This window comes from Sorex araneus, chromosome 6 (genome assembly GCF_027595985.1).
Source record: "Sorex araneus isolate mSorAra2 chromosome 6, mSorAra2.pri, whole genome shotgun sequence".
NCBI lineage: Eukaryota > Metazoa > Chordata > Mammalia > Eulipotyphla > Soricidae > Sorex > Sorex araneus.
In genome coordinates this window covers 163,760,997-163,777,108 of record NC_073307.1, presented here as the reverse complement: position 1 = coordinate 163,777,108, position 16,112 = coordinate 163,760,997, and the positions used below count along the sequence as shown (strand labels likewise).

At 64.3% G+C, this 16,112-nt stretch overlaps 4 protein-coding genes across 4 annotated transcripts; 3 read left to right on the top strand and 1 right to left on the bottom strand.

The window, feature by feature from the left end:
* The first annotated feature begins 730 nt into the window (after positions 1 to 730).
* SYVN1 (synoviolin 1) lies at positions 731 to 6,601 on the top strand. Its single transcript, XM_055142268.1, has 16 exons — positions 731 to 1,038; positions 1,843 to 1,991; positions 2,136 to 2,228; positions 2,317 to 2,469; positions 2,556 to 2,604; positions 2,910 to 3,013; positions 3,379 to 3,505; positions 3,586 to 3,685; positions 3,754 to 3,819; positions 3,898 to 4,014; positions 4,093 to 4,256; positions 4,484 to 4,609; positions 4,686 to 4,835; positions 4,913 to 5,099; positions 5,436 to 5,587; positions 5,669 to 6,601. The coding sequence occupies exons 2-16, from the start codon at positions 1,860 to 1,862 to the stop codon at positions 5,782 to 5,784; spliced, it is 1,836 nt and encodes a 611-aa protein (XP_054998243.1). The 5' UTR covers positions 731 to 1,038; positions 1,843 to 1,859; the 3' UTR covers positions 5,785 to 6,601.
* Positions 6,511 to 10,590, bottom strand: MRPL49 (mitochondrial ribosomal protein L49). Its single transcript, XM_004618410.2, has 4 exons — positions 10,363 to 10,590; positions 8,582 to 8,732; positions 7,537 to 7,661; positions 6,511 to 7,442 (listed from the first exon to the last, which is right to left on the bottom strand). Exons 1-4 carry the CDS (start codon positions 10,438 to 10,440, stop codon positions 7,296 to 7,298), a joined length of 501 nt encoding a protein of 166 aa, XP_004618467.2. The 5' UTR covers positions 10,441 to 10,590; the 3' UTR covers positions 6,511 to 7,295.
* Positions 10,574 to 11,791, top strand: FAU (FAU ubiquitin like and ribosomal protein S30 fusion). The gene is made up of 5 exons (XM_004618409.2): positions 10,574 to 10,707; positions 10,983 to 11,065; positions 11,175 to 11,319; positions 11,460 to 11,515; positions 11,621 to 11,791. Exons 2-5 carry the CDS (start codon positions 10,991 to 10,993, stop codon positions 11,744 to 11,746), a joined length of 402 nt encoding a protein of 133 aa, XP_004618466.1. The 5' UTR covers positions 10,574 to 10,707; positions 10,983 to 10,990; the 3' UTR covers positions 11,747 to 11,791.
* Positions 11,792 to 14,512: 2,721 nt separating this feature from the next.
* On the top strand, positions 14,513 to 16,014 carry ZNHIT2 (zinc finger HIT-type containing 2). Its single transcript, XM_004618408.2, has one exon. It carries the CDS (start codon positions 14,609 to 14,611, stop codon positions 15,830 to 15,832), a length of 1,224 nt encoding a protein of 407 aa, XP_004618465.1. The 5' UTR covers positions 14,513 to 14,608; the 3' UTR covers positions 15,833 to 16,014.
* The last annotated feature ends 98 nt before the right edge of the window (positions 16,015 to 16,112 follow it).

Sequence of the window (16,112 nt, the reverse complement as noted above, 5' to 3'; positions counted from 1 at the left end):
ACGGAGACGCAAAGTGAAATTCTGGACGCACCCTCTGAGCACTGGAAGCAGAGGCTGTGTGTCCCCCTTGAACAATACAGAGGGCAGGAAAGCTGGGGGTCCCCCCAGCAGAGGGTGACAGCACGCGGCGCGGAAGGCGATCTTTCAGCAGGGAACACTGGCTTCTCGGAATTCGCCGGAACTGAAAGTCCGTCTTCCCTCCCGCCGCCGGCCGCCCTCCGTTTCGTGACGCAGCAAACCTTTCCCGCAGAAAAAGGTGACCACGGCCCGGGGCGGGGGGGACTCGGCCTTGGCGGCTCCCAGCTATTCGCCCGGCCCGGGCGCGCAGCCTTCCTCCCTAGCAACCGTTCCCGGCGTCTCTCCTCCCCGATAGGCCCGCCGAGGCATCCCTGTCTCCCATTGGTCCGCGTAACTCTATCCTCACCAATCAGAAGCGGCCACGGGGACCCAACGCACTCCTACACAGTTCGGGGGGGTGGCCCTGGAAGAGGCAGGAGCTTCTTTACCCGAATCCTGGCCCGCGGGAAAGCGTGCCCCTAGCGAAACTGCTGTGAGGGGAGAGAGGGGTCCTTCAAACATCTTATTTCCTTCAGTCCGGAGATGTCTGTCCCTGGCACGCGCCCCCCTCCGAGTGGTACGGCCCGCGCTGGCCCCACCCCCCGGCCCGGCCCGGGTCCGCCGCTCGGTCGAAGCCACCCAGCCGCCCGGACGGCACCACTGTGGCCATAGCCCGGGGGGGGGGCGCGGGTCGGAACCGCGCCGCCACCCCGGACCGGCGCGCTCCGCTCCGGCCGCCTCTCGGGCCTCTGGCTTGCGTCCCGGCGAGCCCCCGCGGGCGGTGGCGGCCCCGCCCGGGCGGCGGAGGATGGGGGCGCGGCCGGGGGGTGCGCGCATTTGGTAGGCGCCGCGCCGCGCCCGCGCCGCCGGAAGTGAGGTGTCTCGGCCCGACTTCCGGCCGGCAGGGGGTGGGCAGTGTTGTTAACCGGAGCCGCCTCCGCAGTCGCGGGGATCGAGCGGGCTCGCGGCGCCGGGCTCCGGGTGAGTGGGTCGGGGTCGGGCCTGGCGGGGGGTGCGAGGGGGAGCCCGGGTCGCCCCCCGCTCGGCGTCTCCGCGGCCCGGCGCGCCCCCTCCGGCCCGCCGCCTGCTTTCGCCTGTCAGCTGCCCGCAGACCTGGGGCGCCGGCGCGGCCGCGCAGCCGGACGCGGGGCCCCGGCCGGGGGCGCCTGGGACGCGCAGCCCCGAGGGCTACTCGGGGCCCCGCCGCTGCACCCTGCGGGCGGCCGTTTCTCCGGGGCCCCGAGTGGACACTGCTGGGGGAGGGGGCCGGGGTCGCCAGGGTTCCAGGCTGACGTACCTGCCCGCTCCCGCCGGGCGCGCGTCCACCCTGGCCGCCCACCCTGGCCGGGCTGTCACCGGCTCTGTCGCCTGTCCGGAGTGCGCCGTCCCCGGGCGCCTGGGCTGCGGCGTCTCCCGCGTCGGGAGTAGCTGCCCCCAGGCCTTACCCCCGCCTCGCCTCGCCGCCGTTTCTCAACCCCACCCCACCCCCGCCCCCAGAAAGTGGCCACTCGGCCGACAGTGAAAGAGCCTCGACTTGAAACCAGATGGCCCCGGGCCTTGGGGCAGTCCGCTTGTCCCTCTGTAATCTCGCCGAGCCTCAGTTGCCCGTCTGCGAGATGGGTTGGCCGCTGTCACGCGGGCCGAGCCGTGAGGCTCGGGCCCTGGGGTTTCTCCCCTGTCCTATTCCGGCTACCGCGTTTCAGCCCGCGCGCCGAGGGGAGCAGGGCCCCGACCCCCCTGGCTCCGGCTCCAGCTGTTTCCCCCTCCCCGCCCTGTGCCCTGCAGGTCCCCAGGCCGGGGCAATGTTCCGCACCGCCGTGGTGATGGCGGCCAGCATGGCACTGACCGGGGCCGTGGTGGCGCACGCCTACTACCTCAAGCACCAGTTCTACCCCACTGTGGTGTACCTGACCAAGTCCAGCCCCAGCATGGCCGTGAGTCGGGGCCCAGGGGGCTGGGAGCCAGGGGTGGGGGGGCGAGGTGGCCCGGGCCGCCCCACTTTGAACAGAGGTGAAGAGGTGGTGGGCGGTTCCCGGGGAGGGGCGGGCGCAGGGTGACCTCAGCCCGGCCGCCCGCAGGTCCTGTACATCCAGGCCTTCGTGCTGGTCTTCCTCCTGGGCAAGGTGATGGGGAAGGTGTTCTTCGGGCAGCTCCGGGCGGCCGAGATGGAGGTAAGGGGCGTGGGTTCCCCTGGGGCAGCGCGGGCAGCCGGCCAAGCGGGATGGCTGGAGCTGCCTGGCTTCCTTGCCCACCCCCTAGCACCTTCTGGAACGGTCGTGGTATGCGGTCACTGAGACGTGTCTGGCCTTCACCGTCTTTCGGGACGACTTCAGCCCCCGTTTCGTGGCGCTCTTCACCCTCCTCCTCTTCCTCAAGTGTTTCCACTGGCTGGCGGAGGACCGCGTGGACTACGTGAGTGGGCTGGTGGCGTCTGGGGGGGCTCTGGGGCAGGAGCCCTGGCCGTCCCTGACGCCACGCCCCCCCCCATTCTGCCGCAGATGGAGCGGAGCCCCAACATCTCCTGGCTCTTCCACTGCCGCATCGTGTGTGAGTGGGACCCGGCGGCGGGGCTGCGGGGCCCGGCACCCTCCGGGCAGGCCCGGGGCACAGGTGGACAGGAAAGATAATTTAGGAAGTTGATTTGCATCCTCTCTGCCCTGTTCCACTCCAGGGCTCTGCAACCGTCGGGGCGTCAGCCCTAGGCACCCGAGTCCCCAGGGGCGGACTCAGTGAAGCGCACCCACCATGCCTGGGCCCTGGGTGTGTGAGGGTGGGCTCTGGCTTAGAAGAGGAAGTGGCTCTCAGGCCTGGGCTGACCCCCCCCCGCCCCCTTCCCTGGGGGGTCCCCACAGCCCTCATGTGCCTGCTGGGCGTCCTGGACTTCTTCTTCGTCAGCCACGCCTACCACAGCATCCTGACGCGGGGCGCCTCCGTGCAGCTGGTGTTTGGCTTTGAGGTAAAGCCGGCTCGGAAGGCTTGGGGGGTGGTGGGCAAGGCTGCAGGGGCACTTCGGGGCCTTGAGCCCACCTGGCCCCCAGGCCGTGCACCCACTCTGGTGCCTAGCCTCGGAGAGCTGCCTTCGGGGAGGCTGGCGGGAAGGTGGTGGCCCAGGCGCTGGCGCTGGGCGACAGGAGGGAGCTAGCGTGACTGGTGACAGTAGGGGCAGGGGTGGCCCTGGCCGAGGATGACGGACTCTCTGGGCTCTGGGTGCTTCCCGCATGCCAGGCCCATGCTGAGCCCTCGGCAGCTAGGGATTGGGGCAGCGCCCCGTGCCAGCCACCCTTGTGGGGGCAGCGTGCTCACCCCCCGCCCGCCCTCCAGTACGCCATCCTGATGACCATGGTGCTCACCATCTTCATCAAGTACGTGCTGCACAGCGTGGACCTGCAGAGCGACAACCCCTGGGACAACAAGGCCGTGTACATGCTGTACACAGAGCTGTTCACAGGTGGGAACGGCCCCAGGAGCCCAGGAAACCCCCAACCTACCGCTCTGCCGGCCCCTGACGGCCGCACTCCACCCCCGCAGGCTTCATCAAGGTCCTGCTGTACATGGCCTTCATGACCATCATGATCAAGGTGCACACGTTCCCGCTCTTCGCCATCCGGCCCATGTACCTGGCCATGAGGTGAGCCCCGCCCCTTCCGGCCCACCTGGCCCCGCCCCTTCCCACCGTCATGGTCACTGTCCTTTTAGGCAGTTCAAGAAAGCGGTGACGGACGCCATCATGTCCCGCCGGGCCATCCGCAACATGAACACGCTGTGAGTGCGCCCCCACCCTGGCTGCCCGCCCCTGGCCCCGGCCTCCTGCTGGCCACTCACGTGCTGCTCTGCCCCCAGGTACCCTGACGCCACCCCAGAGGACCTGCAGGCCATGGACAACGTCTGCATCATCTGCCGGGAGGAGATGGTGACCGGGGCCAAGAGGCTGCCCTGCAACCACATCTTCCACACCAGGTGGGACGCGGGCAGCCTCCCGGGCGGGCACCGGGCCCACCCAGGCCCCACTGACCCCCGCCTTGCTCTGGCCTGCAGCTGCCTGCGCTCCTGGTTCCAGCGGCAGCAAACCTGTCCCACCTGCCGCATGGACGTCCTGCGGGCGTCCCTGCCCACCCAGTCGCCAGCGCCCCCCGAACCTGCGGACCAGGGGCCACCCCCTGCCCCCCACCCCCCGCCCCTTCTGCCCCAGCCCCCCAATTGTAAGTGCCTTCCTGCCTTCTGTCATCCAGAACACGGTCGGGTTCTTGCCCTCGGCTGGGTCTGGGGGTGGGGGAGGGGACGAGGCCCTACACTGCAGCTTGGTCTGTGCGTGGGGGGCGCAGGGTGGGGTGTGGGGGGCGAGCAGTGCTGCTCGCAGGCCACCCAGCCCCACATCCCGGGTTGGGTGGGTCCCCGCGTGGCCCTCACCGCCCCATCTTCTCTGCAGTTCCCCCCGGCCTCCTGCCCCCCTTCCCTCCGGGCATGTTTCCGCTGTGGCCGCCCATGGCTCCCTTCCCGCCTGTCCCGCCGCCCCCGAGCTCTGGAGAGGCCTCGGCCCCGTCCACCAGTGCCGGTGAGTCCCCTGGGCGCTGGGGCATGGGGGGACGGCAGCAGTGGAGCCCCCCTGACTGGGCCTTGTCTTCCTACAGGAACGGTCTCTCGGCCCGCGGGCGCGGCGGCCTCACCCCTGGTCCCCGGCTCTGCACCCGGCTCTGAGGCGGGCGCTGCTGCTGCCGCCGCCGCCGCAGGCTTCCCCTTCCCCCCTCCCTGGATGGGCATGCCCCTGCCGCCCCCCTTTGGTGAGCCGGGCCCTCCGGAGGGTGGGGAGCAGGGCTCGGGCCCTGGACGCCCCGGCTGAGCCCCCGCCTCTCCGCAGCCTTCCCCCCGATGCCCGTGCCCCCCGCTGGCTTCGCCGGGCTGACCCCCGAGGAGCTGCGCGCACTGGAAGGCCACGAGCGGCAGCACCTGGAGGCGCGGCTGCAGAGTCTGCGCAACATCCACACGCTGCTGGACGCCGCCATGCTGCAGATCAACCAGTACCTCACCGTGCTCGCCTCCCTGGGGTACGAGGCCCGGGTGCTGGGCCTAGTCCTGCTGGGGGCCACGCGCCGGGCCCTCCAGGCACTGCAGCCGACAGGACTCCCCTCGGGGGAGCTGCTAAAGGCGCGTTAGCTGGCAGGCCCGACCCCATCGAGGTCTGAGGGTCGAGCGGTGCCTCGGTGCGGCCTTGGGTGGGTTCCCAGAGGGTGCCGCCTCCCAGGGGGAGAGCCTGGGCTGGCACGGAACGCAGCCAGCAGCGGCTTCCTCGCTGCGAGGGCTGTAGACTCAGTCTGTGTGTGTGTCTGGGCCGGGGCGGGACGGTCCCTCTTGCCCGCTACACCTCGGCCCTTCTCCCCCAGGCCACCCCGGCCTGCCAGCTCCGTGCCCCCAGCCGAGGAGCCTGCCTCCACCGCTGTCACACCGGCGGCCTCCACCAGCACCCCCAGCTCCGAGGCTGAGCCCCCAGCCCCAGGAGCCTCCTCCCCAGCCCCAGAACCCGAAAAGCCTCCAGGTGGGTGAGGTCAGCCTGCGGGGTCAGGGCGGGTGGGGGGGCAGGGCCTGGGGACGCCCCATCTCACCTGCCTGTCTGCAGCCCCCGAGTCAGTGGGCGCTGCCGGCGCCGAGGAGCAGCTGGAGGACGGAGAGCCGGACGCCGCTGAGCTCCGCCGCCGCCGCCTGCAGAAGCTCGAGTCCCCGGTCACACACTGACAGCACCCCGCCCTGGCCCCGCCCCCTCTCTGGAACGCGTCCTGCCACCAAGTGCCAACTCCCTCTCCGAGCCAGGGAGTCAGCCCGCGAGACCCAAGGGCCCGACAGTCCTAGGGGTCTGGGGTCCCCCGCCTCCCTCTCCAGCGCTGCGGGGACCGTGAAGGCAGAAGGCGCGACCTCCGAGAGGTCCCGTCCCCCCGCCGGGTGGGGGGCAGCCCCCTCCGTGCCCCCACTGGTGCGCGCAGCCGCTGTGCAGTGCTGGACAGTATTAGTGCCGTTCCCAGGGGGGACTTGGGGTGGACGCAGGCCAGGAGCACATGCCCCGGCCACTCACCAAGACGGGTACGCAGCGTCTCCCCCACCCCGCAGGAACCCTCCGCACACCTCCGGGTGGAGAGCCGGGGGTGGGGCCCTGCCCTGCTGCTCCCCGCAGCCACTGCCCAGCCCAGGAGGCGGCGGGCGTGCCTGCACCTGAACCACTGTGGGCCCCAAACCTCCGGACGCTGCTTCTCGGCTCCCGGAACCTTCTGGAGTTCAGAAGAATTGGAATTATTTTCCCGCTGTTGTCTTTTGGCTTAAATTTTGTCTTTGACTTTGAATGCTTGAACCCAGGAAAGAGGTGCAGAGGGGCTGGGCAGGGACCCCCGGAGCCGAGGCCCGCCCGCTAGTGTCCTCACCTCCTTCCACCCCCACCGACACCCCAGTTTTGTGTTACAAGTTGCTGGAGACAGTTTCAGATGATTATTTAATTTGTAAATATTGTACAAATTTTACTAGCTTGAATTGTATATACAGCCGAATAAAAACTTGCATTACAGACGGGTGGAGCTGGTGAGGGTCGGCCCAGCAGCAGGCCGGCCGGAGAACAATCTGGAACCTGGGAGCACGGGGAGTTGCTTTCAGAAGCCAGTGCCTGGCACTGAGGAGCTCAGGCCTTTGCAGGGAGTTGCAGCCCGGCTGGAGTAGGCAGGGAAGATGCAGGAGGGACGGGACGCGGGGAGAGTGGGGGGTCTGCCTGTCCTGGCCCAGCCGGAGGGACCTCTGTGCCCAGGGGCCAGTAAGCACCCTGGACTCAAAAGTGATGCTCACTTGGTGGGGCACCGGGCAAGCAGCAGGCCCAGGTGCTGTTCAGGCTAACACGGGTCCTCTGTGCCTGGTGCTGGCACCACTCCTAGGACTCGCCCCCAGGACCCCTGTGAGAGCGAGGGCCAAGGGATGTTGGCTGTGGGAGTGGGTGGGGGTCAGCAGCCCACCTCCAGGACGGGAACACGGGTCAGGAAGTGTGAATGGGGGCAACAGGCCAAGGCTTGGGGGTGAGACACATTAGCTAATGGTGCCCAGGCGCCGGGCCATTTTAGAGTTTCCAGTGTTCTTGCCCACAGCCCCAGAGCCCAGCTCTGCCCTGCCCAGGTCCTTACCCCTGCGCTGTGCCCATCTTAGCTGCTCCCTCCTTCCCTCCCTGAGGCCCTCCAGGAGTGGGGAGGCAGCCCCCAAGGTCTGGCCTACCCCCCTCAGAAGCCCTTCTCCAGCAGCCAGGCTTTCAGGGGTTCGTGAAAGTAGCCCTTGACTCGCAGGGTGCCTGTCACCTCGTTGACCTGAGTGACCGGTGTCCTGCCCAGCAGCAGGCGCAGAAACTCCTCCACGTCCTTCTGTAGGGCCTGGCAGCAGAGGCGAGGGGCCAGGTCAGGGGGCCCGTCCCTCTAGGGTTCACCACCCCGCTGGTCCAGGGAAGGGTCGAGGCTAGACACTCACCCAGATGTCCCCCTCCACCTTCCGGATGACGGTCATCTGGCGGTTGCCGTGCGTGATGTCCGTGTAGACGGGGATGTTGTGCATCCGGGAGCGCCGCACAAAGTAGGGCAGGTCAGGGGGCGGGTCTGAGGGAGGGCGGGAATTAGTTGCCTCTTCCCAGGATGCTGCCCCGTGACTCCAGGGAAGGGGACCCGATCTCCATGCAAGGCCAGGAAGGACCTGGTCACGCTGTACCCCACATGGTGCCCGAGTGCTGGCCTGGAACCAGTAAGTGCTGGAGGGGACAGAAGCCGGGGCCACCTACTCTGAACCTCTGGTGGGGGGTGCTGAAACTGATCTCCTGCAGGAAGGGGCGGGCTTAAAAGCGCCAAGAGCCACGCTCCGCATCCACGCTGGGCTCTGCACAAGGGACACCCTCTCACTTGGGCACAATTCCATTTTTGTCCTCTCTGGTTTCCGGGGCACTGCCAAGGAGTGAGGCGGGAGCGCAGGAGGAACCCCAGAGCACCATCGGGTGTGGGTCCCAAAACACAGAAGGAAAATCTCAGGGACTACCTCAAGATCCTGCAGGCACTGAGGCGGAAGTGACAGTCCAAAGGGGAGGGCGCTGGCCCTGCACAGGGCTCATCGGGGCTCAATCCCTGGTACCACATATGGTCCCCTGAACCCCGAGGAGTGCAGAGCCAGGAATAAACCCAGAGCACCGCCGTGGCCCCCAAACAAACTGGAGGGACAGAGCAAAGCCCAATCACATCACGGAATCACCGAACTCCAGAGCTGAACTCTTAATGGGGCTACAGACTCTTTCCCGGGGAGCAGGGTCTCCTGAGGATCCTCTGAGCCTCAGCTTCCTTGTGGGGCGCCCTCACCCCAGCAGCAGAGCCAGAGCTCCAGTCCGGGGACATCCCTACAACAATGAGCCGTGCTGGCCACCCCGAAGGACCTCGGCACCATCTCAGCAGGTCTGAACCCACCCAGTCCGGACCCCCGCCCCAGGGAAGGGACGTTTCCTCCCTGTAGCAAAAGCTCCACCACCCAAGCCTACCTCTGGGGGGCTGCCAGCCACTAGCAGTAGGATAGCTATCATGTTTGGGGGGCTTTGGAATGCTGGTGGGGGGTAACAGGCGCTCCACAAACTGGTACTCGTCCACAGATTCCACGAAGCCGCGGTAACTGGGAGGCCCCTGGGTCTGGCTCTGAGACAAGAATGAAAAAAATAAATAAATGTGATCAGCGTATCTCTTCACCCACCCAAGATGGGCAGAACTTTGGTAAACAGAGAAAGGAACTGTTTGTTCCAGAGACTACAGTAAATAAAAGCCAATGACAGGGGGCGAAGCGACAGTACAGCTGGGAGGGGGGTTGCCTTGCATGTGGTCGACCCGAGTTCAATACTTGGCATCCGATATGGTGCCCTGTGCACTGCCAGAAGTAACTGCTAAGGGCAGAGCCAGAAGTAACCCCTAATTAACGCCAGATATGACCCCCCCCACCAAAAAAGTTGATAATAGTACAGCATGTAAGATGCTTGCCCTACATGTGGCCAAACAGTTTTTAACGGAACCCTGACACCACATACGGTCCCCTGAGCCGTATTAGGTACGATCCCCAAGCACAAAGCCAAGAGTGATCCCTGAGCACTGCAGGCGCTTGTCTGCAGGCGACCTGCTTACGTGCCTGGCACAGCACCATTTAGACAGTCCCCCGAGCACTTGAGGGGTAATCCCAGGGCACCACCTGGTGTGGCGCCAACACCTTCCCCTCGCCACACACACCAAAATTCTACTTAAGAATTAGGCACTGTCAGCGAAAGCTACGGTTCCCCACTACATTCATGCAGTGGCGCCCTCCATGCCTGCAACATTCTGGTCTCCTACAGAGATCTTTGGGCACTGTAATCACCCGGGCTGAGAGAGATTTCCACTTACTCCTTAGAAGCTTTAAAATGTGACCAGACCTGCCACTTGAGGGGGTTAGAGATGGCAAGGGGAGTTGGGGGGAGGTAGGAGGGAAACTGGGACACTGTGGTGGTAATGTACACTGGTGGAGGGAATGGGTGTTGGAATTTTTTTTTTTTTTTTGGTTCTTGGGTCACACCCGGCGATGCACAGGGGACCATATGGGATGCTGGGATTAGAACCGGGGTCGGCCGCGTGCAAGGCAAACGCCCTACCTGCTGTGCTATCGCTCCAGCCCCTGGGTGTTGGAATTTTGTATGACTGAAACCCAACCATGAGTAGCTTTATAATGGTCTATATCACGATGATTCAATAGAATAAATAAATAAAACGCGACCAACTGGGTACTTTATTTAAACTCCTCTTTTTTTTTTTCTATTTGGGTTTTTAGGTTACTCCCAGCGATGCCCAGGGTCTGCACTCAGAAACCAGTCCTGGCGGTGCTGGGGGAACCATATGGGATGCCGGGGATCGAATCCCGGTCGGCCGCGTGCTACCCTCTGTACCAGCGCTCGGGCCCCACTAACTCTTTACATCCAAGGAAAACCAAGACGCTGGAAAACAACCTACTGCAGGTCACGGTCCGCCGCCTGCCCAGCCTTCACACAACGGCAGCTCGCGGGGCTCCGGGCTCCCGGCGGCGCTGCCAAACATCAGGGGCCGATCGCGCTGCGATGACGCGGCTTCTCCTCGCAGCTCTGTCCACCCCGCCCGACCTGAACCCGGGGGGCCTCCGGCCCGGTCCCACTCCTCCTAATCCCGCAGCTCCCTCCGCGCCCCAGCAGTTGTCTGGCAAGCACGCGGCTCCGATATCACACACAACCCCACGCTCCGGCCCTCTGCCCCGGGCTGGTCTCAGTGTTCTCACCAGCGGCCGCCGCCCGCAACCGTGCCGCACGCCCGTTCGCCAGCCCCGAACGAAAGCCCGGAGCACGGCCGCCGCCATCTTGGACGGCCCCCTGACCTTCGCCTCGTGCGCGCGCAGCCGCCGTCGCCACGCCCCTTCCGGCGCGCACCGCCCTGTCCCGGAGGCGCGCCTGCGTGATGCGCGAGGGGGCGGGGCCGCGGCGCCCGGGGCGGGATAAACAGGAACGCGCGGCCGTCGCTTGGCAGTGACGCGGCACGCAAGAGGCGGTGGGGACGTGCGCGCCCTCGCTCCTTCCTCTTTCTCGACTCCATCTTCGCGGTAGCGGCAGCGACTGCCGCGGTCCAGGTAAGGTTTGGACTTTGGCTGGATCTGGACGCTCTCGGGGCACGGCTGGTGGGTGCCGGGTCACGGGGCGCGGGCGGAGATGAGGAGAGCGAGGCTGCCCGCGGGTCAGTGTTGGTTTCTCGTCGGATCTTCCCGGTCGGCGCGCCCTCTACCCACGTGAGACCGCGACCCTTGGACCCTCCGAAGCCGGAGAGAAAGTCTCCCACCCGCCGCCCCAGGCCCCCATGCCCCGTTTGAGAGCGTTTCACCGCCAACAAGCCTTTTTTCCCCCGCAGTCGCCGACATGCAGCTTTTTGTCCGCGCTCAGCAGCTCCACACCCTCGAGGTGACCGGCCAGGAGACGGTCGCCCAGATCAAGGTAAGCCTGCGGGGTCGCCTCCCGGGCGATGGCCGATCTCAGGGGTCGGGGGCGGTCGAGGGCGCCCAGTCGCGGGAAGACTCACCCCGCCCCGTCTGTCCCGCCGTAGAGTCATGTAGCCTCGCTGGAGGGCATCGCCCCGGAAGACCAAGTCATCCTTCTGGCCGGCGCGCCCCTGGAGGATGAGGCGACCCTGGGCCAGTGCGGGGTGGAGGCGCTGACCACTCTGGAAGTCGCCGGCCGCATGCTGGGAGGTGAGTCGCAGGGGGAGCGTCAGGCGCCAAAGGCGCGGGCTAATGGGAAATTCCATGCGCGATTCCTCCTGATTTTTGTCCCCGAGGAATTGCCGAGGGCCGCGGGACGGAACTAACGGTTTGCTTTCTTTCACCCACAGGTAAAGTCCATGGCTCCCTGGCCCGTGCGGGGAAAGTGAGAGGCCAGACTCCCAAGGTAAGCGCGAGGATGGGGGTGGCCTTTGAGCCCAGTCAGCACCCTTGGGCCGCGCGCTCGGTGGACAGGTGAGACGGCTCTGACCGCCCCCTTCCCTCTCCCCAGGTGGCCAAGCAGGAGAAGAAGAAGAAGAAGACGGGCCGGGCCAAGCGGCGGATGCAGTACAACCGGCGCTTTGTCAATGTGGTGCCCACCTTCGGCAAGAAGAAAGGTCCCAACGCCAACTCCTAACTCTGTAATCCTGGCTTTTTGGAATAAAGCCGCGCATAGTCCAGATGTCTCCGTGTTGCGTCTTTGTGTGAGGGTGTCAGGGGTGACTTGGAGCCTTGGTGTAGGGTAAAGCAGGGACCCTTCGATTGGGAAAATTGCTGGCCGTTGGTGCTTGCCCATCAGACAGACTTTAGGGATATTTCCAGTGCTGAAAAGTGTGGTGATATTCCCCAGGTCCTTGTTAAAAGCAAAGGAGTAATCTTAAAATGTATTTGGAAGGGGGTGGGAATACTAGTGTAGCAAAAGCAGACTTGGCACTTGCCTTGCGTGCAGCCATCTGGGTTTCAATCTCTGGCACACCAAATTGTCCCCCAAAAGCTGGATGTGGCCCTCCATAAAATGTATTTGGAGGGGTAGAGTGAGTACAGCGGGTAGGGGGCTTGTCTTGCAGGCAGCCCATGTGGTTCCCATAGCTCTCCAGGAGTGATTCCTGAGTGCAGACAGGTGTGCCCCAAACACAATAAAAGTAATTGTTTTTAAAATATTTGGAGGGAATGATTGGGGTCATGGTAGTGTTCAGGGGCTACTCATGGTGGTGCTTAGAGGTCTGATTACAAAGCAAAATCTGTCAGTATTGCCTCTAAAAATTAAATTTTTTAATTAACTTTCTTATATTTATGGGAGGCCATGTCTACTGGGCTCAGAAATATGCTGGGTATGAAACACAGATTGGGTGCATGCCAGGCAAATGCTCGGTCCCTCCTTTCCCATTTTTGGAAACAAACGATTAGAGCCACAGCTATAGTGCTGGGGTAGAGGGCATTTGCCCTGCCCACAGCATACCTGGGTTCCAATTCCTGGCATCCCATATGGTTCCCTGAGCATAGACCAGGAGTAAGCCCTGGGCATAGCCAGATGTGGGCCCCTCTCCCCTGGCTTCCCACACAAACTCGATAATGGGAACCAATCAGGTGACACCCCCCCCCCCATAAGGGCACCAGCTGCCCCACTTTGGGAAGCACTGGGGCAGGTTCCAGTGTTCCTCTGGTGGGGCAGATACTCCTCCCTCTGCTTGGGTTTGTGGACCTGCTGATTCTTGAAATCCAGCACAGGGCTCTGGCTCTGTTTACTATCTTGCTCTGTTTACTATCTAGCTGGATGGACTGTGTTTCTGTGCTATGGTCTCCAGAACTTATGGGAGAATAAGGCTGTTCAAGTATGGAACTGGAGTGATATATATATATTTTTTTTTGGTTTTTGGGTCACACCGGGCGATGCACAGGGGTTACTCCCGGCTCTTCACTCAGGAATTACTCCTGGCGGTGCTCGGGGGACCATATGGGATGCTGGGATTCGAACCCGGGTCGGCCGCATGCAAGGCAAATGCCCTACCCGCTGTGCTATCGCTCCAGCCCTGGAACTGGAGTGATATTATGACAAGTGAAGCTTGAACCTTGCATGCACCGGACCTGGGTTCGATCCCCAGCATCTCATATGTTTCCCCCTAGCACTGCTAGGAAAAATTCCTGGCACAGAGCCAGGAGTAATTCCTGAGCATCACTGGGTAAGACCAAAACAAAAAGACTTGAGTGTTTCGAACCACTGCCAGCAGGCAAGCACCCTGGCCTCGTAGAAAGACACGGAGTATCCCAGGAATGTCCATTCCTGTGGGGAAAGGGAGAAACTTGTCACTTTAAAGGTGTGTTCATGAGATTGGAGTTGGACACTGGAAGGATAGATGAAACCTGAGCGCCACCCACAGGTGTGGCAGAACTGGTCCCTGTCAATCCCAAGTCCAAGGCCAGTAGGAAGGGTTTTCAAGTAAAGGGCCTTCTGTGATCTGATTTCTCTGGCCACATTTTCTAGGGGAATGTTAGAAAACGAATTAAGGTAGTGCCATCCTAATCTTGGGACTAGTAATCGTGGGGGGATAGGAGCACTCTTAAGGCCATAGCTCAAAAGGGTGGAGCACATTGTTGGAAGGCTGGGATCCAACCAAGCGTGCTCCCAAAACACAAGGCCAGCATATTATGGTCATCAATATTAAGGAAGTACTCATTGGCATGAGTGGCATTTTGGAAGAACTGACAGCTGGTGACTGAAGCAGAGGTTTGGAGGAGGAAACTGAACTGGACGTTTGAACCTTTGTTACAGAGAAATGCTGATTACTCCTGACAAGGGAAATTGCCGTTCATCTTCCACATCCTCGCTAGCCCGTCTTAGCCATTCTTCCATTCTTTTTTCTATTTTTTCTTTACTATTTTTTTTTTCTTTTTGAGTCACAGCTGGCGATGCTCAGGGTTTGCTCCTAGCTCTGCACTCAGGAATTACTCCTGGCGGTACTTGGGGGACCATATGGAATGCCGGGGATCGGACCTGGGTCCGCCTCCTGCAAGGCAAACGCCCTGCCCGCTGTACTATCCCTCTGGCCCTCCTCCATTCTTTTTTTAAAAACAAAAAACAAACAAACAAAAAAAACACCTGACCTTTTTTTGGTCACAGTCTGCTGTGCTCAGGGGTCAGATTGGCAGGACTTCGGGACCGTATGTGGTGTCAGGGAGCGGAAACCCGATCGATCAGCTGCGTACAGGGCAAGCGATTTAACTCCTGTGCCACCTCCCGTTCTAGCACTCTTGATCTCTATCTACCCCTGACCCAGCAAAGATCAATTCACGGTGCTCTCAGGTCTGGGACAAAGGGTGGGGAGGAAGACACGCAGCCACTGGGAGGCGAGCTCCGCCCGGGCGGGGCTCGACCTGCACCACCTCCCCCTGCGCGTGCGCGGTCGCGTGGGCGGGGCTCGGCCTCCGCGTGCGGGCGGAAGTGGCCGGAAAGCGCCGGAAGCGGCGGGGTCGCGTGCGAGGGCGCGCGCCGCCAGTTGCCATGGAGCCGGCCGGGCCGTGCGCCTTCTGCCCCGCGGCCGGGGAGGCGCAGCCGGCGCGCTACACCTGCCCGCGCTGTAACGTGCCCTACTGCTCGCTGCGCTGCTACCGGGCGCACGGCAGCTGCGCCGAAGCCTTCTACCGCGACCAGGTGCTGGGGGAGCTCCGCGGCCGCCACGCCTCGCCCAGCCGCCTGGCCTGCGCCTTACGCCGGCTCCGTGAGCAACGCGAGGCCGAGGACGAGGCCGAGGACGCGGGCCTCAGGGCCGGCCCGGGGCCCGGGGCCCTCTCGGGGCTCTGGGAGCGCTTGGCCCCCGCCGACCAGGCGGCCTTCGAGCGGCTGCTGAGCCGGGGCGAGGCCGGCCGGCTGCTGCCCCCGTGGCGCCCATGGTGGTGGGGCCGCGGGACGCAGCCGCGGCTTCTCGAAGAACTGGGTGATGCCCCGGGCCCTGCCCCCGCAGCTCCGGAGCCGACACCTGCCGAGACGCCCCTGGACCCCAAGGAAGATGCGGCCGCGGCGGCCACGGAGCCCGCCAGCACCGATCCGCTGCTCGGAGACGCCCCCGACGTCCGTGTGCCCCCGCTGCCCGCCGACCTGCCCGCGCTGGCCAGCCTGAGCCGCGGCCGCCCCTCGCCGCTCGTGCGCTTCCAGCTGCCCAACGTGCTGTTCGCCTACGCGCACGCCCTGGCCCTGTACCACGGCGGCGACGACGCCGCACTGCTGCCCGACCTCTGCGCCACGCTGCTCGGCGTGTCCGGAGCCCTGGGCGCCCAGCAAGTCTTCGCCTCCACCGAGGAAGCCCTGCAGGCCGCCGCGCACGTGCTGGAGGCGGGCGAGCACCCGCCCGGGCCCCTGGGCACGCGGGGCGCCATGCGCGAGGCCGCCCGCATCCTGCTGGGCGAGGGCCCGGCCACGCAGAAACGCTACACGCTGGCAGCGCTGGGGCACCTGGCGCGGAGCCTGGGCCGGGCCCGCAAGCTGGCCGCCACCGCCGAGGAGCGAGAGCGCCTGTACCGGGCGCGGAAGAAGTGCCAGTTCCTGCTGGCCTGGACCAACGAGAACGAGGCGGCCCTGACGCCGCTGGCCCTGCAGTGTGCCCAGGCCCACCGGGCCCACGCAGCCGCCGCCCAGGAGGTGGCCGCGCTCACCGGGGAGCTGGAGCGGCTCTGGGGAGGCCCCATGCCGCCAGCACCGAGGACTCTCATCGAGGAACTCCCCGGCTGATCGCCGGAGCCCTTGTCATGAATAAAGCTGTGACCTTGCGGCCGTTTCTGAGTGACCGCCATGCCTGCCTTAACCCCAGAAGACAATTGAACGCACAACCCGCTTTTGGTTTCTCCCGTCAAGGCAGACCCAGCCCGGCCCGTTTGGTTTTTTTTGTGGGGGGTGGAGGATAGAACCCGGGTGAGAAAGGCAGAAAGCACGTGCCTTAACCTCGGAACTATCTCTCTGGGCCCCCACTCCTGCAGGGTTTATGAAGTCCCAGGAAGGGAGAAAAAGCTTC

Excerpts from the sequence above, each read along its gene's own strand:
- SYVN1 (XM_055142268.1), top strand. The coding sequence starts at position 1,860 with ATGTTCCGCACCGCCGTGGTGATGGCGGCCAGCATGGCACTGACCGGG. Across the intron at positions 2,229-2,316 it reads TCCGGGCGGCCGAGATGGAG|CACCTTCTGGAACGGTCGTG; the intron begins GTAAGGGGCGTG and ends CCCACCCCCTAG. Across the intron at positions 3,820-3,897 it reads ATCCGCAACATGAACACGCT|GTACCCTGACGCCACCCCAG; the intron begins GTGAGTGCGCCC and ends CTCTGCCCCCAG.
- MRPL49 (XM_004618410.2), bottom strand. The coding sequence starts at position 10,440 with ATGGCGGCGGCCGTGCTCCGGGCTTTCGTTCGGGGCTGGCGAACGGGC. Across the intron at positions 8,733-10,362 it reads GTTGCGGGCGGCGGCCGCTG|AGCCAGACCCAGGGGCCTCC; the intron begins GTGAGAACACTG and ends TTCTTGTCTCAG. Across the intron at positions 7,662-8,581 it reads TGGCTGGCAGCCCCCCAGAG|ACCCGCCCCCTGACCTGCCC; the intron begins GTAGGCTTGGGT and ends GCCCTCCCTCAG.
- FAU (XM_004618409.2), top strand. The coding sequence starts at position 10,991 with ATGCAGCTTTTTGTCCGCGCTCAGCAGCTCCACACCCTCGAGGTGACC. Across the intron at positions 11,320-11,459 it reads CGCCGGCCGCATGCTGGGAG|GTAAAGTCCATGGCTCCCTG; the intron begins GTGAGTCGCAGG and ends TTTCACCCACAG. Across the intron at positions 11,516-11,620 it reads TGAGAGGCCAGACTCCCAAG|GTGGCCAAGCAGGAGAAGAA; the intron begins GTAAGCGCGAGG and ends CCCTCTCCCCAG.
- ZNHIT2 (XM_004618408.2), top strand. The coding sequence starts at position 14,609 with ATGGAGCCGGCCGGGCCGTGCGCCTTCTGCCCCGCGGCCGGGGAGGCG.